Source organism: Pygocentrus nattereri, chromosome 3 (assembly GCF_015220715.1).
Source record: "Pygocentrus nattereri isolate fPygNat1 chromosome 3, fPygNat1.pri, whole genome shotgun sequence".
In the NCBI taxonomy this organism is placed as follows: Eukaryota; Metazoa; Chordata; class Actinopteri; order Characiformes; family Serrasalmidae; genus Pygocentrus; species Pygocentrus nattereri.
Genome location: NC_051213.1, coordinates 37801270 through 37823782, shown reverse-complemented (window position 1 = coordinate 37823782; position 22513 = coordinate 37801270). Strand labels below are relative to the sequence as shown.

General features: G+C 40.2%; 1 protein-coding gene across 1 annotated transcript; it reads right to left on the bottom strand.

Moving 5' to 3' along the window:
* Positions 1 to 180: 180 nt before the first annotated feature.
* Positions 181 to 21699, bottom strand: LOC108429189 (protein FAM171A2). The gene is made up of 8 exons (XM_017700752.2): positions 21474 to 21699; positions 16550 to 16777; positions 15092 to 15184; positions 13118 to 13270; positions 12770 to 12949; positions 9891 to 10004; positions 5655 to 5781; positions 181 to 5460 (listed from the first exon to the last, which is right to left on the bottom strand). The coding sequence occupies exons 1-8, from the start codon at positions 21568 to 21570 to the stop codon at positions 3906 to 3908; spliced, it is 2547 nt and encodes an 848-aa protein (XP_017556241.1). The 5' UTR covers positions 21571 to 21699; the 3' UTR covers positions 181 to 3905.
* Positions 21700 to 22513: the final 814 nt, after the last annotated feature.

Here is a 22513-nt window from a genome sequence, read left to right as displayed (position 1 = left end):
GATAAAGCTAGAGAGGCCAGGTTGAGATGGTTTGGACATGTGTTGAGGAGGAATAGTGGATATATTGGTCAAAGAATGTTGGAGATGGAGCTGCCGGGTAGAAGGAGAAGAGGTAGACCTCAGAGAAGGTGTATAGATGTAGTGAAGGTGGACATGGAGATAAGTAGTAGAGGAGGCAGTGGATAGGGCAAGACGAAGGCAGATGCTCCGCTGTGGCGACCCCTAATGGGAGCAGCCAAAAGAAGAAGAAGAAGATTTGAAGACTTGCTCTGCCACACACTTAAAAAAAGATGGTTCTTCAAGGGTGTTTTGTAGCATCTGAAAGAGTTCTTCTAGTGTTACAAGCTCGACATTGACATGTATACAGAACCATCTACAACATTCTTCTTCGCACTCTGCAAAGAATCCTTGAATCATGCAAGGGTTTTTTTGATCTTGGTTCTTAGTTCTATATAGACTATATATAATTTTACTGAAGAACTCTTGAAGAACCATCTTTTTAAGTGCATAGAAATTGACCTAGACAGTAGAACCCCTAAAGAAATCCATCCATGTACCTCAAAATATCAGGGTATAAATATGTGCTCCAACTGATCTACAGTATCTAAGGATACATTTCAAATCAAACAAACCACCAACAAAAAGTACTTTAAGATGGGATTCATGTTACCATCCAGTCCAACATAAGTTATCACTAGAACTATAAAATGTTGTATGTAATGTATGTAATATGCAGTATGTAATATGCTGTCAGCCTTTTGTTGACCATTAGGTCATTTGCTATATGTTTGCTAATGCCTGTCTAGGCAGTCAGTCAGTTATCTGTAAGTTTACTGCTGCTAAAAGTCATTGTGTAGTTTATGCACACTTCAGATTCATAAATATTCGGAAGTTATTATGCTGTTATTACAGCATATTACAGTTTAAATTAAATGGAGGGCTATGTATGAAAATGTTGTAATTCCTACACCATTCACCTGATTTGAATGTGAAAACCTTCAAATTAAAGCTGCGAGTCTGTCTTTGAGTTTATTATTTAACTCCATTACATCAATATACTGTGACAACTAAAAAGTCCACAAATAAATATGGAGCTGAGTGTGTGTATCTCATTGTTCCAGGAAATCCAGTAAAGACCACACTCTATGACCTAATCAGGTCATGCATTTTCATTCTGTATGTAGCAATTCGGTTAGTAGGGACATAGAGGTTGATTTGAGACATAACCCTAGAACCACAACAACTAGAGTTCTAGAATTTGTTGTAGCTTGTAAAAATTCTAGAACATTGGTTCTCGCTACCTTGAATCAAGCCACACTGAGAGAACAGCTGAAGCAAACTGTGCTTCTTTTGCTCATTTTATGAAATGGCTTTCTTACTTTGGAGCCTGGAAGAAAGACTGAGGCCCTGTCAAAGTGAACTTGCAGACTACTTTTTTGTTTAACAAAAAAAATCTATAAATTAATTAAAAAACATAAAAACAAATGAACAATGTGACACTACATTGGTGTTCCACCGGTGCAAATGAGTGGTCTTTTGTGCTAATGCTGCAGACAATGCCATTGACATGCCAGTAGACCTAATAGCGACATGTCTAGGTTGTGATTGACATGTTATTCAGCATGGGCACTTCATTGTCTTTGTGTAGTTCTGCAATCAGCAGTTACATGGTGACTGATGTTTGTGTCATACAGTGAAACCACACCTGTATTGCCCAGTAAATGGTGCTAAGGCGGCTTACAATATCACCTGCTTAAAAGTAGGCCTTCCCATTTAAAGCAGGCCACACGTTTTCACAAGGATAAGTGATCTATAGTTGACAAGAAAAAGGTTAAGGAATGATTATAAAATCAATGACAGGGTATAATAAATTTAATGAAAAGTAAAAAGCTGATTAAGGGTTGGGTAAGCTGTTAAAAATAGGAAAATGATAAACCTACCAAATTATGCACCCCACTAAAAAGGCAAGTGCACATGTATTGTCATACTGTCGTAGAAATGTTACATGTGGGCGATGGATACAAATTCAAAAATCTCAGCACCAAGACATAGTACTTAATATATAGAGTAAAATAGAGAGTAAAAGGATGTCAAACATCCTCATAAAATGGAAATAGAAAACACTGGCAGCTAACTGCTAACAGCTACCAGTAAACAGAGATTAGCTAACAGCACCAAATGTTTCCTGATTGCTAATCAGGGAATCAATGGTGTTACTCAGGTTCTTCTGGAGCAGGCCAGGGTCATTTTAGGTTAGTCCATCTCGTTTTTGCAACATCAAATGTTCTTGGCCCAGTTACAAGTGAACATGCTCAATATTGGCCAGGGCCTATTATCCCAAATGGTACGTTTCAAATGGCAGAATGTGAATCACCCTCTGTACCAGATAGAGTGATCTCCTGCTTTTACACTTTTATCAGAAACTGGACTGAATTTTAATCATCAGTCATAAAACAAACCGTTATCCTATTCTACGTATCTCATGCACATATATGCTATCATACATATACACAGAATCCCAACATTTTGGAGGGGAACTCTACATCTAAATTTGGGTTAATGGAGGAGTCTGGGACAGATATAGGATTAACAAAGAATCACATCAGGGTAAGCAACCATACGTTCATCTCCACTGTTCAAAACAGTCATTCCAAGAGATCCCTTGAGCTTGAAGAAAAAGTAACTGATAAAGAATCAGTTATTTCCAAAACCTCACCTTAAATGTTATTTAAAAAAAAAAAGAATACAACTGTTTTCAGGTCTATATTTCCTATCAAATACCATTTTGAAGGAAAGTGCTCAATAGGACATAGCTCAGTTAGAAAAGGATGGCTTCAACACATAAATCACAGTTACAATGGCTCACATAAAATATAGATGTTCAGTACAGTTCATTTATCAAATAAACTACAAAACAATATAAAGTCTAGGTCGTTAACATAATTAAGTGCTGTCAGTTGGAATGTTTGTAACGGAATGTTTAGATTTATATATTTTTTTTTGTACTGTACTTCATACTTACTGTTTACAATGTAACACATGTATGCTGTAGAATATATTAATCTGTTGCCACCAAAACTTTGACCACAGTTAAAGAAAAAACAAGGTACGATAAAAAAAATACCTACTGTTTCCTGTCGGTACTGGGATGCTGTGTACATGTATATAAAAATGTGGTTGTATGGGATAAGAAAAGAGGGTAAGAGGTTTTTTGGTACAGAGGAATACTGCATTAGAACATCAGGGGTGGCTTATGAAAACTCAGCATCCAGTTCCTTTGTAGAAATTTGTCACTCCACGGCACGTCTAGCCTTCTTTTCCAAGATCAGTTCATCAACAAGCCACTTTCAGGAGTATAAATGAAGAAGCTTTTTTTTCCTCTGGACACGGTACGCCGATTATCTCCAAGTCATTTAGACTGAAAAGAAACAGGTTTAGATGTAGTTTTGTGATTTGTTTGAAAAAAAATGCCCCATATTTGATTGTAAACAGATGATTCCTGAAATGTATCCTCTTTTTCTGGGCCGGTATATCATCTTGTGCTTATTCTTTGCATATGATACATTTACAACATATTTTTTCTTGTACCTACAGTAAAAAAAAGCTGTTACTCACTATCATCATGGACATCAGCTAGACATGACCCAGCTGTGTAATATCTGTATGTGTTCAAACTGAACAATCGTTCTCTTCTGCTTACAAGTCTCATCTCCACATTACACTTATGGCATGTGACGTGATGCTATTTGATTAAGTTCAGTTTGACAAGATTTGGATATTGAAAAGATTCTGATGCTGAAATCTGACTAACCAGTTTGCTAACAAACCTTTGTTAACAAATGCCAATTTGAACGCAATGCTTGTGTTTATTTTGTGGAGGCCTGGTCTTTGTATATTCTGCTATTTTACTTCTTGGCATGGAACACCATGAGTGGTCGCTCCTCAATACGCTGCCATGGGCTTTTCTTGTTCTCATCTTTGTCATCAGGGTCATTTTCATCCTCTGGGCTGGTGACAGAGTCACGCTGGGTCTCACTGTTGCTGCTACGTGAGCTGTTCCCCCGGCTGCGACCCCTTCTTGGCATCGTTGACCCTCGTGGTTCCTCAGGACCGTCATCTAGGAGGGGAGTCAGTGGATTTTCCAGCGGTGACCCTGCCCCCATGCGGCCGACACCACTACTGAGATCCAAAGGGTCATGGTAAGGCAGCTTCGAATACTGCTTCCCGCTACTGCTGCTATTCCCTCCATGCCCTTTACGTCCACTTCCATGCCGCTCCTCTTTACTCTTACGTCCGGAGGCCTGTTTCCGCTCATGTGGGGTATCTTGAAGGCTTGTATCTGGGCTGCAATCCTTACTGGTGCCAGCGGGGGCGCTGAGGGTGCTCTGAGCACTGTGGTTGCTACTGTTTGCTCCACTGTGGCCTAGCTCAGAGCCGACATCTATGTAGGAGTGGCGCACATGAGCATTGGCACGCCCATCGAGTGATATGAACCAGGCACGAGGGTGCTGCTTCACGCCTAGTTCCCTGAGCTTCTTCTCTGTAAGTGCTTGAAGCTCTCCATTCATCTGTGCCATGGTGGAGTCATTAAAGAGGACCGGGATATGGACTGGTGCTGATGGACCTCCAGATGCCCACATGTTCTCATCCGAGCCACCTGGGGACCCCACCCCTGGCTGAGCTTGCATTTGGCCTGATCCCTGGCTCTGGCCTTGGTTCTGGATTCCACTGCAGACACCATTACCTGCACCTCCTTGGCTCTCCCTCTCAGCTTGGCCCTGGCTGTCCTTTGCTTCTGAGGCATTGAACTCAGAAGACAGCCGCATGTAGTGTGCTGGGATAACCAAGGTTGGAACCATGCTCCGATACATGTTCTCAGTCATTTGATCCAAAGAGCTGCAGAATATGATCTGGCCAGGTTGTGTGTTCAGCGACGTCGGACGAGCTAGGAGGTCTGGGCCTTGGGAAACTTGTGAGTATTCAGGGGGCTTGTCTGGAATGGGTGGAGAAGGTGGATCTGCTGTGTACCCACGATTGTCGTTGACAACATGTCTGCGACGGTAGTCATGATCCTTGTCATCTGGGCTGAAGTTGCGCCCATAGTCATCACGGAGAAGGGTGCTGTCAAGGCTGCTTGTTTCTGTGGAGCGATGTACCTTCATGGGGAAGCTTTCACCCCCTCGTTGGGCCCCTTTTGATTGCTTATTCTTGGACGAATGCCGGAGTTTATGTGCCGGTACATGTTTCGAGAGCTCTTCTCTTGCGCTCTTGTATTCACGGGAGGGTGAGGTGTCAGATTTGCTGGCATCAAGATCACCATTGGATGCAGCAGGTTCAACATGGCCACCACAAATAAGGTTTAGACGAGAGGTTGAGGTGCCCTGGTCTCTTTTGGAGCCACAAAGAGCAGATGAGGCCTGGACCTGCTTCTGCTGACGCCGAGGCTTCAGACACCTCCGTCTGATTCAGAGCAAGACAAAAACAAAGAGCAAAAAAGAGAGAAGGATGGATGTGAGCTGATATGTGTCAGAGCCCTTGTAAAGGTCTTGTCATAGTAATGTTTTTTACAAGGTACAATGTAAATGGTTGGATAATATTTTTCATTCAAAGAATAGAAAATTTACATAACAAAAACTGACAAAGCATACACAGACCTGCAGTAGTAGAGGAGGACACAGAGCAGTACCAGTACAAGGAGAGCCAGAGATCCCAGTATGGAGAGCAGAAAGAGGGTATGGTAGGCTGTAATGTCCCTCAGGCTTGGATGAGACAAACCTGGGCCTAAAGTGCAATATCAAGTTTATTCAGATACGCTATTGTGAGCAGCTCTGTAGTACTCGAGGTTAGTTTAAAATCTGTAATACTATAATGGTGCTATACTGTGATGTGAGTTCACAGCCTATGCCATGGACAAGACACGACCATGGGCTGTGTCCAAAACTGCATACACTGTAGGTAATAAAAGTGCATCACCATTAGAATTTCCTTTGTTAGAGTAGTAGGAGTAGTATGTAGTACTAAGCAAACCCATGACCAGTAGCATGGTGCTAGGAGAGGTCAGCAGGTAATTGGAAGGTTATAGGTTCAAATCACAGGGCTGATTGTGTATTCCTATCGGCAAGACGTCTAACCCTTCAAATTTCTCTTGTAGGATCAATAAAAGTAAAGTAGAAGTATTCTTTCCCCTTTGACATGACTTTTTGAACAGAGAGTTAAGGTAGCTATTTGTATTTTTGTCTGTTTGTTTCTCTTTCTATTTGGGTTTAGTCAGAGTAGCTGGACAACAAATTAGGAGGTTGATCATAATAAGTATTTCTACAGCTCCTCTTAAAACAGCTAAACAATGAGGTCACAATGAGTTCTTATGAATTTTTAGTCCTGTGGGATTAGATGTAATCTTGTGACAAAAACATCTGGGAACAACCATAAGAGACGTTGGGCTAAATGTTGCTGGGAGTGTGATTTATTAGGGTGGAAAGAAATGGAGTGTGAAATATCTAAATCCATCCAGCACCTTGTAAAGGAGTAGCGCCAAAAATAGAACCGCAAAAATAGAAATGGTACAGCTAATAATGCTAGCGTTACTGTTGAAAATAAGGCGACTGCTAGCACTTATACTGTAAATAAGGCAAGTGTTAATAAAAATACTTATTCATAAATATAAATGCTCATATCACAAACTGCCTTGAGACACAACTTAGGTTCCTCCCAATTGAGACTGTGTCTGTTCCCCGAATAAAACAAAGCATCAAAAAGCCTTGAAAAGTTTGCTCTAGTAACTTGATTAATATCAGACCAGTCACACCATTTTGCAATGACTGCACCTTTGGTCTAAAACTAGGACTGCTTATCATAAGATCTCTTGCATCTAAAGCCGTCGTTGTAAATTAAATTATTACAGATCACGATTTTGATGCTCTGTGCCTCTCAGAAACGTGAATTAGACCCGATGAATACCTTAGTCTGAATGAAGCCACCCCCACAGGCTACAGCTATGTGCATAGCCCTCGTTTAAGCGGCTGGGGTGGAGGTATAGCAACCATCCATACTGAAGCTTTAGGTGTGAAAGTAGGCTATAAATGATCTTCTTTTGAAGTTCTTTTACTTAATATACTTGATCAAGCAACAAATCAAAATTCCTATTCTCTAATTACAATTTACTGGCTGCCCGGGCCGTATTCTCAATTCAAGAGTTTCTATCAAGTTTAATAACATTTTCAGGTAAAATAATAATTGTCAGAGATTTTAATATCCAGTTTGACATCATCAAGATGCATTAAGTAAGGCATTTATATCCATCATAGACTCTGTAGGTTTCACCCAAATTATAAAGGGGCCCACATACTACCACAACCACAATTTAGACTTAATTCTGACTTAATTCTTTCTCCCCAGAGCACAGCAGTCTCAGACCATTATTTAATCTCATATGAAATTCACTTTAGTGGTAATGTGCATTCATCACTATATTATCATGTTAAGCAGACTATAACTTCCTCCACAGATGGTAGCTTTATCAGAAACCTTCCGCAATTATCAGCTTGTCAGGTGTCCATCTAATCCTACTGAGTTAGATATTATGACCAAGTTCTTAGAGGATACTTTTCAATCTACTCTAGATAGTGTGGCTCCATTAAAAAGTAAAATACTAAGGCAGAAAAAACTCGCCCCTTGGTATAACGATCATACTCGAGCTTTAAAACAGCCTGCCAGACAACTATAGCAAAAATGGCGCCTGAATAAACTAGAAGTGTTCCAGTCCACCTAGAAAGAGAGCCTTATAGACTATAGAAGAGCACTTGCTACAGCATGCTCAGCCTATCTCTCCTCTCTCATAGAAAACAACAAGAATAATGCCATTAGCCTGTAGTAGCAATGATTTTATGAATTTCTTTAGTGATAAAATTGAAAAAAGTAGGCAGAAAATTCAGAATACACAGTTAAACTCTACAAACCTGCTGCCTTATAATGCCAGTCTAAATCTTGAGGATATTATAATCACTGCAGAGAGGCTGGGATCATTTACCTTACTTCAATAAAATGAACTAGTTAAAATAGTTTCATTCACAAGATCTTCTACTTATATGTTAGATCCGATTCCTACAGGTTTACTCAAAAATTTTTGCCAGAAATAACCAAGCCTGCTGTCAATAATAAACTCCTCTGTTAGCCTTGGATACATCCCAAAAACTTTTAAACTAGCAGTAATTAGACCACTGATTAAGAAAGCTAACCTCAATCCCTGCGAACTATCAAATTATAGACCTATCTCGATTTTCTCCTTATATCCAAGATCTTGGGAAAAGCAGTAACAAAACAATTAAGTTTGTATTTGTATAGGAATCATATACATGAAAAGTCTGTCTGCTTTTAGGCCACATCATAGTACAGAGACAGCAATAGTAAAAATTGTAAATTATCTTTTATTATTCTCTGACAAAGGAAATGTGTTTTTGTTAGTCCTCCTCGATCTTAGTGCAGCATTTGACACAATAGACCACGCTATCTTACTATATAGTCTAGAATACCTTGTCGGGAATAGCGCTTTCCTGGTTCAGATCCTACCTCAGTGATCAATATCAGTTTGTTAATGTAAATGGTGAATCATCTGTCCTTGCAAAAGTAAAGTATGGTGTTCCACAAGGTAGTAATCTTCCTGTTAATGTTCGGGACTCAGACACAGCCTCAGTCTTTAAGACTAGTCTAAAAATTTACTTGTATAGTCAAGCCTTTGGTAAATAATTTTCCCTGTCAGATCTAGACCTGACAGAGTCTCAGCTGCTCTGTTATACTGTAATCTGTGATCAGTCACTCATCACAGTACTGACTCTGTTTTTTCCTTTCTTTGCTGAGTTGAACAGCTGCCCATCCTGTGCGTCTGATGCTGTTGCCTCTTCTGCCCTAATCGGGTGCCACTGCTCACCAACCCTCTGGACCGACTTGACCACCATTGAGCTTCTTGCTGTACAACGCTGTGCAATCCTCACGCTCAGATGCTGCTGCCGCCGCTGCCTAACCATAAACCAGTTCTTCTTCCACCTGTTCTTCCCGCTTTGTACTATAATACTGTAATACTTTATACTAACAATGTTTGCTATCCAGTGTCGACCAGAGGAGGATGGGTTCCCCTTCGGAGTCTTGGTTCCTTTCAAGGGCTCTTCCTCTTGCTCTTAGGGAGTTTTTCCTTGCCAATGTCGCCAGTGGCTTGCTCATGGGGGCTTGGACCTGGATTTTCTTTCTATAATGCTGATTGTTCTGTAAAGCTGCTTTGTGATGACACTATATAAATAAACTTTGCTTGCTTGTTACTTGTTTTTCATTGTAATGGTGAGTCTGGAAAAACATTTTTATGTTTAAAGATGACAAGACTGTGGAAAAGGTAGGGAGCAGGCAGTTATGGTGGCTGACTATATTTTTGTTTCAATTTAGTTTAGATTAGGTTTTAGGTATAGGTTTAGTTACTCTTAAATGCTTTAGTTTTTTTTATTATTATTATTTTAGACACAAGCTCTTCCCTGAAGGTACATTCCCTACACAATGGCTACATCTTGTAATGAAACGTAATATAAATATAAATGAGCCCATGTTGCGGCCTATCGTTTTTTGATCGCATGATATACACATATTATAATAACATCATTAAATAAAATACATATCTCCTACCATAGTTAACAATGTCAGCATTTTCGGAGAGTGAAAAAAAACTAAAGCACTGTTACAAATAAGGCCAAAATCTGTTAAAAGATGGGAAACTGGCTGTGAAGAACCTAATCCCAAGTCAAATGTTTGGGAAATTATGCCCTCCCCCAAAATGACATCAGGTTTGGGACAAGATTTCAAGCACTGTTTCAAGCTGGAGATCTTTGAATACATGTTAGTGTGCACATTACCTGATGTAGAAGGGAAGGCTGCTATCCAATAGCCAAGTCGTGAGGCCATGAAGTCCAATGTAAGATGAGTTCCATCTCTCTTAATGTACCCAGTCCCATTCCTCAGCCACAGGCCTGCAAAGAACGAAAGCACCCTTAATGATGCTCATTAATGGAAACCTACTCATGTTCAGCATCATCTGAGTGGTGGGTTACAGTGAGAACAAAAGTTTTCATGTATAGACAGATGCTTTACTTGTTCTCAGGTTCAGAAAAGAATTTAACAGCGGATGTGCTTATACTATCCATGGAGTAACAGCAGTCTTGGGATTTTAAAATGCACATGTGTGTATATTTGTGCTTGTGTGTATCCATTTGTTTACTATATCCATATTTGATATGTTCACATCTTACATGATTGACTGCATAAATTAATGAGGTTCACTTTGTGTGAATCTGTTTTGCTATGTGTCAAGCACATGCTGATTAGTGGAATAGAGAAACATTACGCATCTATAGCACTACTCTTCAAAACAAGAAAACAATAAAACAATGAGATGATGATGAATTCTTAATCTCGCAGGGCCAGACGTTACTTTGTGACAAGAACTCTGTTCATCCACAATTAAGACTCTGAACCTAATAGCATTTGGCTTGTGCAACATCCACTCTTACAAGCAGCTGTATTACGTCCAATGCCACTTTCTGACCAACTGCTGTAACCACAATATTTTACGCTGATATTCACTAGTTGTAATCTAGGGGAATGTAAAGGATGTTGGGGATGTTGACATAACAGCACAATCACACTGCTGTACTGTCCCTTGAAATGCAAACTATAGAATGTTGGTTAAAAACAGTCAATTTGTGTTATTTTCTTTAAACTGTAGCTTCTTCATTAGCAGAACTGATACACTCTTTAAAAAGATGGTTCTTCAAGGGTTCTTTAGTAAAGAAATGGTTTTATATAGAACCATGAACACTCAAAGCATTTTGCATCATGAAAGGAACTGAAGAATGTGAAGAAGAATGAGTTGTAGATGGTTCTATATACATGTCAATGTCAAGAAAAAGTCTTTTAGATGCTACATAGAACCCCTTTTAAAAAGGTTCTATATAGAACCATGTACAGCACATTTTCCATCAATCTGAAGAACCCTTTCATCATGCAAATAATCCTTGAAGGACTTTATTTATCTTTTGTTTTTATCTTTTTTTAAATGTGTAGCAGAGCAAGTCTCCAAATAATTTAGATCATTCTTAAAGAAGACAATCCACACATGCACACACACGCATGTACTTTGTTCATCGGCACAACACTTTGTGACTTTGCACCTGATACACAGACAGATCCTGCTGAGTAGGATGAGTTAATGCAGCATTAGATATAGACACTGATATTAGACATTTTAAGCAACAGTCTCTGAATCTGAAGGTAAAGTGTTCCATTATTTCATGTGTATGCATATTTTAGAGCTGTGTAAAGTAGTTATATTGCAAGGTGCTTTGCTGCTATAACGGTAGAGACCATATAACTTGCAAACGATGTTACAATTTAAAATCTCTTCCTTAGAACGGGACTTCTTAGGATTATCTGGTAGTTATATATAAGTGCTGAATGAGTGACATTTGAATGAATGCTTGTACATGGACTGCCCTACTTCCCTCATTGAGCCACATCATCATCTCTGCATCATCAACTCGCTGCAACAACACACAGTTTCCCGATACTCACCATCTGTAGGATCAGGGACAGAGACTTTATGTTGTGGAAAGGCAGTAGCAACTGAGTGCCCTCAGGGAAGGGGAACTGATTAAGATTAGATAATCATTAGAAATATTTTTCTGTTTATTTATCCTATTGATCTCGGATTGATTATTATTTTGAATGATTACTATTTACTTATTGTGAAATTGTGACTATTTACTGCTTTTTGGGCCCAAATAACACAAATTTAGTGTAGAATGTACATTCAATGTGTAGCATTGTACATTTTAGATACTCTTGCTGTTTATTTATTTATTTATTTCATAAATACATTTTTTTTACAAACTAGACTTGATTCTTAGAGTTTTAATAGATATATTAGTTTTGTTAATAGTATAGAAATACAACACACAAATAACGTTTGTCATTTCTTTGAGTGGAAAGGATTCTTTTTTCAATATCAGCCAGGTTGAATGAATTCATTCTTCTTGGAGAACCTAGACTACAGATAATGGATTTAGCGTTCGTATTCATTAGGAGCACATGGCTCCTAACAGCAGGACAGAAGTTATTTCAGCACACACAAGCCTATATTGTACATATTTATAATTCACTTTGTAAGTTCCCTTCTGATTAGCCACTAGCATAATGCTGATTTCTGCTAGCAGCCCTAAGGTAATGCGTAGTGTTTGTTAGCACTAAGCTAGCATTTGATTTCAGTTCTAGCTTAACCACCAGCATATGAAGCCTTTAACAGCCCTACAAACAACATATTCATTATTTGACTGTTTCTCGTTATTGTTGAAGCAGCGACCTTTAGTGATTAGGATTTGAACTTTTAAGTATTTTTTAAATTCAGTACTTCATCTAATAGAATGTCATTACAGTTTTGCCCTTGTGGTGCTTTCAAGTACTCTCAGCTTTATTGAGGACAGAGGAAGAATAAGTCAGGTACATTTAAATGCAGCACAGACTGGCTGAGTTGTTGTGAGGTCAATGCTATTTTCATCATGGCAGAAGATAAAAACGAACAGTCAAACAATGGAAATCAATCAGAGAAACTGTACAAATATAATAAATAGTAATGGTAAAACAGCGAACGGGTTCATCCTCTGAGAAAACTACCATCCAAATACAGCCAGCCCAGAGTTGTCAGCGAGATTTCTGTATTGGAGTGTTCATGTGCGTGTACCTGTTTTAGTGTTGTACACCCACACCGGTATGCTGGTTGGGGAGCGGACGCGTGAGTCGGAGGGCAGAGGAACAGAGACATGAATGGATTCGGTGACCTGAACCACATGGCCGTCTCGGTCAAACAGCTGAGCGCTAACCGCTGCTACTGCTGTCAGATCAGTCCACCTATTCTCTCCTCCTACTCACAAAACACACACACAGACACACAAATTCACACAGTGCTTCAGAAAAGAAATTACACTGATATCATCAGCATGTTATTGCCAGTTTCAGAATATATGGATGGTATTTTTTACGTTGGGTTGTAACATAACATTAATGAGTCTTTCTATCTATGATGTATGACCTGTGGTGTTGAGCTCCAAGGCCACGAGGTAGGGGAAGGCATTGATCTCACTCATATCTCTGGCAGTGGTCAAAACTGCAGTTATCTCGGAGAAGGAGGTATTCAGCTGCAAGCTCCGCCTTGGAATGTGCAGCCATGGCTGACTCCGCCCACCTGCAGGTCCAATTAGGAATGCAATAACAAGTTAATATCATAAATGCTTACTGGACAGCAGCAAACAGTGTTCTGTGTTATAGAGCAAATCGTCTTTGTTTTTGCCCAGTAGTTCCACAGAATAAGTCTCTTAAAGTCCGAAATCACAATGGACCTCTCTCACCTCGTTAGTTCATGTCCTTGGTCACATTAAGCACAATCCATTTTCATTCCATTTTTGTCATTCAAAAGATAAAATTGATGGGTATTGCTTAAGCTCTAGTTTTAGGCCAGAATGCCCCTTTAACCAAGGCCTACAGATGGTTTCTCAGTGCTATATCTAGCGGTTTCAACAAACACACATGCACATAAACACACAAACGCCAAAAACTACTGAGTGTCAGTTCAGTGAACGTCTTTTAGTGTCTCGTGTTTTATATCTCTTGTAGAATATTTCTGTAAGTGTGAGGATGTATGCCCAAAAAAGGTTAACAACAGAAACAATCTTGCTGTCGTTGCTATGGCAACAGTAGCAGGAAATGGTAGTGGCTCAATGATGCACAGCTCAAGGCTAAAGGAATGCATGGGTATATTGGTGTCTGTGAGTGAATGTGAGCGAGAGAAAGAGAAAGACAGTAAGGAAGTCTGCACACATTTCAGAGAGCTCAAGAAAAATATTCTGTTTCCTTTACTGTTTTGTTGTAATAAACTAAACTAATTGTCCACGTTACTAGAAACACTGTAATATCACTCCCTAGCCACTATATGAGCTGCACATACATAACAGATCCACTATGTAGGTGTACATATACAGTCTGCAGATCATTTGTTATCATGCAAAATTAAGCCCTCTCCCCTGTTCCTTGCTGGACAGTTTCTGGGTTAATGTTAATTAAGGTTGCACAAACTTAGGACACAGAATGACTTCCTATGAACAATAAAAGTGAATTTATTGTGTATCTGAATGCAATGGGCAGTCACTGTAGACAACAGTGCCCAATTCCACGTCCTATTCATTTGTCACGCAGGCATACGGAAGCTACAGCATACATCTAGTTATCCATATGCCTAAGAGACCTGCATGTACACAAAGTGGAGCCAGATTCTGCAGGCGAGCCAGAATTCGGCATAGCACCTCTTGTCCAAAATAACTTCATATAAAGTTCAGCGACACAATTTAGTTTTGTTCACAGTTGAATATGCAAAATGTGGCTCCTGAGTGGCGCAACCGTCTAAGCGTTGGCCCTATCATCAGGAGATCGTGAGTTCGATCCCTGGTGATGCTACAGCCATCCGTAACCGGGAGTCCAAGAGAGCACAATTGGCCTCGCTTTCTCTCGGTGGGTAGGATGGCTCTCCCTTCTCCCCAATCACTCAACATTATGCTAGTCAGTCTGTTAGCTGATGTAACAGATCTGGCGGTTGGCGCTTTTCTCCGAGCGCATTCGGCTGTCCAGTGATGTTGCGTGAGCAGGAGTTCGAAAAGAAGCAGTGGCTGGTTTCACAGGTCTCGGAGGAAGCCTGTGCTAGCCTTCACCCTCCTAACGTTGATGGCATCGCATAATTGAGGGAGTCCTAACTAGTGGGTGGAATTGGAGATGATTAAATTAGGGAGATAAATCGGGTAAAAAAAATTTTATGAGATAATGGGTGGAGTATATCTGTTGTAGGCCGAATAGGAGGTTGTATGTGAAACTTTATTCATCTTTAGTTTTGGTGTTCCCAATTTTGAAAGAGAAGTAGAAAAATGTTCATTATCTTAAAAGGACAAAAAATACTGTATTACTGTATAATGTAATAATACTAATTATCAACATCATTGCCATCATCAGCATATCTTACCAGGAGAGCCATGGAACACCTGAATGACGTCATCATACAGGATGAGTGTTCCTGGTCGTTGGGCTAACAAATACAGGCTGACAGAGGCATACACTGAGAGACAGAGAGACAGACAGACAGACAGAGAAAAAAAAACACGTGAGAATTCTGGTGCTTCTATTCTTAACATGATTTAACAGATAATAAGTGCACATGAGATGCTGATACTAGATTAGCATACTTGTAAAATAGTCAGACACACACACGACTGTCTGCCATCTTCACATGCACTATACAACATCTTAGATCTTATGTAAGTATATAGTCACCTATGCAAAATTCATGTTCTTCCACATGTGTAATGTAGTGAAACAAATCTCATTCATATATTCATTTGTGTACACTATACAAGGACAATTCACACTAAATTCAGTCTAGCCCAACATGTCCATTCAGCTCTACTCTCAATCAACACAAAAGGCCAAAATCTGACCCTTTCACTATTGTTTTTAATAAAGTGTAGCAAGATTCAGTCCTTCCACTTGACCTAATATGCTCTAACCACCTAATGCCCCACTAACCAGCAATAATCCCAATTTAATCCATATTTAATCCAAAACTAATCCAGCCAAACAGAGCCGTTTACAGCGGCTCCATGTGTCTGCAGTTGCTATTACAGCCACAAGGGGAAATAAGACCTCATGCTGGGATGGAGTGATGGATGACCTGTGCTAAACAAGTCTTGGTCAACCTCAATTCCAAAACAGTTGGGACAGTATGTGAAATTTGCACAGTGTGTAATTTATAAAGCCATACCGACCTGTATTTAACAGTATAAAGACAATATATGTAATATTTTACCAAAAAAATTTGTGCTTCTAGCTTTGCAGAAAAATACTTATAGTAGTGGGTGTCCAGTCTTAACCGAAAAAGGCCAGTGTGACTGCAGTTTTTCGTTGTAACAAAGCAGAACACACATAATCAGTTGTTTAAAGACTGAGACTATATGATTAAACGAGTGGAATCAGGTGTGCTCTCCTTGTTTGGAGAAATCTGCACCCACACCGGCCCTTTGTAGATATGATTGGACACCCCTGTCTTATAGCCTTTACGGGGCACAGAACTGAATCTAGTTTAGGGTTCTACATGGTTTTGTACAACCATAAACCTAAACATATTTAATCAACACATGTGCTCAAATTATTTTAGGTGAACTGCAAATTAGTATTTTAGCATATTAGCATGAGACTGCAATTTACTATTAGCATGAGCTAGTATTCTGCCCAAACTAAAGGGAGAAAAGTGGACATAGAGAAACGCATCGTTGTCCACAACATTTAAAAGAGCTGAGCTCAGGTCTCATCATAAGATCTAAATAACAGCACAAAAAAACACCAAGACTTATTATTTTTAAAAATCTCAACAACTAGTTGTTTTTGAGAAAAATTGTAAGACTCATTTCTTTAGGTGTTTACTCACACGGCACTCTGTTGGCATGCCAGGGCACTGAGCTGGTGACATAATCTTTGTGAGATGCTGTGATGATGACCCATGTGCCTGTGCGGTACAGGAAATTTACAACCACTGCTTCGTCATTCTCTGCCTGCCTGGAGGCCAGCGTGCTCTGGTTGCCATGGACAACGATGGCAGCTTTGGACAGGGGTGACAGGTCACCTCCATCGAACACTTGAACCCTCACCTGCACCTCTGCAAGAGAAACATATGAACATTACGCCATTGTTTTCAGAAACTGTTCCCTGATTAACGGTGAATACGTGTATTTCTTAAGGTGTTTTACACTGGGTGGTGCAATAAAACTGGCCGCAGAACTAGCAAATGTCAAATACCTGGCTGAGTTTCAAGTATGCATGGCTGTGTCACACAATTTTGTTCTCACAACACTAGTAACAGTAAACACAAACAGCAAGAGCAAAAACAAGGGAGCTTTCAGCACTGATTAAGTCATAGGTAGAGTCAGACTGCATTCACATGTTGGGGTGGAGGAAAAGCGCCTCATAGAGGCACATGACTGCAGGCGGCATGAAAACAGCAATGGTGACAACGTTACCAACGAAAATGAACAATTATATGAGCAAAGCTTTAGCAGTGGTATTATTGGTTCATTTAAGGCAGGATAAGGCAGGAGGATCTCTGTACTCTTACTTTTTGCTGTATAATAATGGGTTTGTCTGCAATTGAATTGTCAAAAAAAAAAAAAAAAAATCAATATTCAGTTTGTTTCATTGCTGTGGTTACGGCAAAAAAATTGGGAAAACTGAACTCTTGACACTGGCGGTGTTAGAATTTTCCGTGACGGAAAAACAACTGAATGTTTGACTTGCAGTTGTCCATCAACCACCAAAGCTGGGAAGCTGGTGTTTTTTTAATGGTGGCTGTCTGACTTGAGTGACAATTCTCAGAGTGCTTGACCAATCAGTGGCTTGTGCCATTTCCTAGCTCCACTTATGCGTTCTGGCTCGGCACACTTGGTACCCCAGCAAGAAGGGTAACCAGGTTCACCAGCACTCAGGTATGGTAGGGTTCACTTGGCAGTGAGGTTCGTAACTGTATCACACCATCCAGTGGAAAAGCCATTAGTAAGCAGGGATGTCCCGATTCAATCCAAAAGCTCAATACTGGGGCTAATCCAGGCATATTTTAATTGATTGGTACTAGCTATGCTGCGCCCATTCAGTGGTTTGACATGAAATGCCCCATTCTAGAGGAACTTACTAAGTCAGAATTGTTCACAGCAGTGGTGAAGAACGAGCCATCTGCAAAGGTTTAATACTTCTAAAAGCGAAGTTATGACACAAAATGGTAGCATTGTATGAAGCCTGCAACACTGTTTTATTATTTTGAGAAAAGGCTTAAATTGTATTCTTCACATTTTTTTAAAGAATTCATGGCAGCGTGGTACATGCAGGACATTGTAAGGAAAACTTTTTCCAAATTTACCACTATTTTACCATCATCAACACAACATACAAAGTCACTTTTGTTGTTTGGGATAGAAAATAAATCATCACCACTGTAAAGAACTCTGAGTTGGTAAGTTTTCATACAATCATTTCACATCCACCTGGAATGTTTCACAAGTCAATTAACTACCAAAATACCAAAGATACAGTTAGAGGACCCTGCTTAAAAAGTGTAAGTTTACAGTAATGTCTTAAACTCACACTGTCATATTACTTTCATTTAAATAGTTTTGTTTAGTTCTGATACAAGGGGTGCATGGTTTTGATGATGGTTTTTCTTTTCTGTGTTATGTTTGGGGAACCTGGCTATTTTTCATAAAACATGTATTGTGACTTTTTGAATTTTTAGCATACGGACTGTTGTTCACAATTTCACTATTCTGCTCATTTATTTTGCAGCAAACATAAAAGATCTGAACCTGAATGACTGATGTGGATATTTGTCATCATGTATTATACACTGGCTGTATTAGGACCGTCTGTCTAACAATGAGACAATCCAATGACTCATTTAAAAACTACAGATGGTCAGAAACAGGGGTGGACAATATGGCCAAAATATTTTATCACAATACTTCAAGACATTTTGACGGTACACGATATGCATCACACTATTTTGTTTTTCTGAGATTTGATGAAACAGACAACATAGAACCTGTAGTGCCACACATAAATATCCTATCCTATAACTTTACTGTTTCATAAGCTGCACTGCACTAAATCCAATTAAAAATGACTCATTATTTTTTCTTAGTACTGAAACATATAGTTGGTCAGTGTTCTTTAAGTATTGATGATATACGCTATTTACACATCAGATATGCCCAAAATGTTTCAGGTTTGAGAAAAAAGAGATTATGACTGAATATTTCCTCTTTGCTGGAAAACTCCAACTGTTGAATGACCTATCCGTGTTCATTTGTGTCTAACAAAACTTAAATAATTATTGTAGTTTTTAATTTCACACTGCTTAGACTCGAATGCACTCAAATTCCAAGAGTGGAGGTGCACAAAGCATAAAAAGTTCAATACTTTTCTAATGCAATGCTGCAATGTGTCAAACAATTCAATCCTCTGACTTTCAGTACTTTCAATGCTTTAAGTATTTATTATTATTACACTGTATATTGCCTACATTCTTAAAAACAAAGGTGCCAAAAAGAGTTCTTTGCAGCTATGCCACAGAACATTTGCTTCCCTAAAGAACTTTTCATTGAATTGTGCTTTAAGAAAGTCTTGTTGTAGATGAGATGCGTAGTTGTGAAGAACCCTTCTAAAGTTTAAAGAGCCTTTAGAGAATGTAATGCTTATTTGATTAGGATGGACAGAGATGTACCCATTAGCATATCTAACAGGCGTATGCGGTAGGAATCCATTAACATAAGGTATGAGCCATACTGTATTTGATTTGAACACAGTGTACTGTAAATACGGCTACACTGTCTTTCTTCATCTCGCTGTTACTCCATCAGAACATGTTTAATGAGGTTGTGTTTCAATATTTAAGCAATTATTTTATTTATTGAATTGATTTAACGTATTTAGCCTCTGAGTTTTGCATTGATACAAATCAGACTAAATACAAAATTCAGGGATTTTAACTATGCTACTTTTTCTGTGTCCAATGCAGATTTGGCCTTCTGACAATGAAGTTCTTTATTTTTTGCCATTGTATTGTTTGGTATCGCACGGAGCCCTGCTGGTGACATCCCACATAAATAAAAATAATGCATGGCTAAGACTTATTAATACATGGGAATGAGATTCTAATGCATGGCTACGACATAGTAAGGCATGGGAATGAGATAATTAAGTAGTGGCCACAACTTAGTAAGGTGTGGGAACAACATCATGCCTTACTAAACTGGCCACGCATTAGGATCTCATTCCCACACCTTATTAAGTGATGGCCATGCATTAGGATCTCATTCCCATGCCTTACTAAGTCATGGCCACGCATTTGGATCTCTTTCCCATGCCTTACTTAGTTGTGGCCACGCAGTAGGATCTCATTCACACACTTTACTAAGTCATGGTCACGCATTTGAATTTCGTTCCCATGCCTTACTAAGTTGTGGCCACAAAGTAGCATCTCATTCCCACACATTACTAAGTCGTGGTCATGATTTAATTATCTTGTTCCCACTCCTTACTAAGTTGTGGCTACAGGTTATTTTTATTTATACAGGACGTTACCAGTGGGGCTCTGTAGTATCAAGCACTGTGACGTTTGATACTTGCTACATCGGGATCAAAACCAAAATTCTGGTATTGCAACAAACCTCTCAAGAACTGACACATGCAACAAATAAACCCACTGTGGCCGTACGACTCTGAGGGTTTTACAAGAACACCTACAGCAGGGGTGGGGAACCGAGGGCCAACTCATCAGTCAAATGAGGTAGGTTTGAGCAGAAAAATGACTAAACTGTGGAAGAATCGGGTTCCCACCCCTGACCTGCAGCGTTCCATTAAACACATACAGTGCCGAATAAACACCTACAGCGTTGTCTAACACCCACATTGTCACAAGAGCAGCTGCAGTGCTAATGGCTACAGTGTTAAATGAACACCTAGTGTTGGATTCAAACACCCAGTGTTGAACGAACACCTATGGCTTGATATTATCCCAGTATTGATGAAAAACAACAGCACTGACTGAGCACCTAAAGTACAGAATTGAGACCAACAGTACTGAATTAACACCTAAACATTACATTAGCAGCTACAGTGCTAACACCTAGCGTACAGTGTTGAATAGACACCTACAGTTTTGAATTCAAGCAGCTAGTGCTGAATTGGCACCTATTGTGCTGAAAACCTACAGTGCAGAAGGAACCCCTCAAGAGCTCAAATACATGTAGTGCTGAATTAACACCACAGTGTTGAAGTAACAGCTGGTGTGAAATGAACTACAGTTTGGAATTCATGCAGCTACAGTTTGGCATAAAGACCCATTTTGCTGAATTCACACGTACAGTGTCACATTAACACACACCCTACTTAGAACTCCTACAGTGAACACCCAGGTTAGATCTGAGTAATCACCTTCACAGTCACATTAACACACACGGCGTCTCGCAATGAACACTCAGGAGCGAACAAACACCCCTAGTGTGAACTGACACCTTCAGGGCGCGAGGAGGTGCCATTAGAATTCGTGGCGACGCTGCATCGGACCAAAGCCCTGAAACCCACAATGAGCCGTGAGCCACGGGTCGAGGCGTCTCTTTCCCCAACATACATGTTCTCCTTTAGGCGCGCTTCGAGCACAGAACAGGATCTCACCAAGCACCTGCACGCAATCGCATTTCCGAACTGTACATTATTCACAATAAGCCTGCACGAGCGAAAGGCATGGGCGTGGAGGCTGCTGTGTTTTCCCTTTTTTTCTTTTTGCTGCAGCATGTGTGCTCACTCACCGAGGGCTCCATTCTCCGCGACAGATTTGCACACACTCCGTTCAACGAAGGAAAAGAGGAGAAAGAGAAGCAAGTGAGAAACGTGCACGGATGGCATCCTCAAAGCTACATCTCCCTTCCCACTTCAGCAGCCATGTCTATTCATCCATGTTTTTACATGTACAGATGGTTGCTGAAGGCGCCTTGCCTTTCAGACGCATCCTCCTCAGCCTCCTCCTGCCCAGGATGCTCATACCTCGCGTTGTTTTTTTTCCCTACCCGTATTCCGCCCAGCCCGGTCCTAGTGCAATGGGATTGGCTAGCCTCGTGCCATCACGTGCGCTGGGATTGGCTAGTGGACCGTTGGATACGGCTAGCCAATTATAGCGCAGGAAGATGGACCGGATTAGCCAATCCCAGTGTATAAGGGCGGGTTTGTCTGAAAACGGGTAGAAAGAAAACAGAGCCGCTGCCTCGCGACAAGTGATTTTATTGTTCAAGGGAGCGAAAACCCATCTGGTGGCGACAACGACCTCTAGTGGTGGAAATATGCTGTGACTGCCGATCAGGTTTTGGGTGGCAGAGACGTTTCAGCGGTTTGGCGCAGTGGTGAGTGTTGGCGCTGGAGACGCCAGAGGGAGCCAGTGGCTTTTCAATTCATTTCATTGTCAATAGCGCTGCGCTATCTAGACCGAGGAAGGATACACCAGCGTCAGTGTTAAATGTCAGTCAGAAAACTGCCTGGACAAAACGGTCATCTTAAGGAGTGCTTAAGGCTTCGTTTAGGCTGAAGTTGCTCAACCACGGCGGCTTCCTTAAGCTTTACCTTACACCCACCGAGCACTAGCAACATCTCTTCATTCTACAGTCACTTTCATCAAGGTTTTGTCACTGTTATCACTTGTATTTATTTATTTATTTAATCAGCTCCACGTACGTCCACTTATAGGTGCACGTTGTAGTCCTGCTATTGCAGGCTGTAGTCCATCTGTTTCTCTGCATACAACACCTTGTTCTTCAATAATTAGGACCCCTTCGGTAGGCACGATTGTGACATAAGT

Bases quoted from the DNA above. Each gene is read 5' to 3' on its own strand.
- LOC108429189 (XM_017700752.2), bottom strand. From the start codon at position 21,570: ATGCCATCCGTGCACGTTTCTCACTTGCTTCTCTTTCTCCTCTTTTCC. The intron at 12,950-13,117 runs GTCATACATCAT...TTTTGTGAGTAG, and splicing joins CTTGGAGCTCAACACCACAG to GAGGAGAGAATAGGTGGACT. The intron at 5,461-5,654 runs GTCTGTGTATGC...GCTCTGAATCAG, and splicing joins GTCCTCCTCTACTACTGCAG to ACGGAGGTGTCTGAAGCCTC.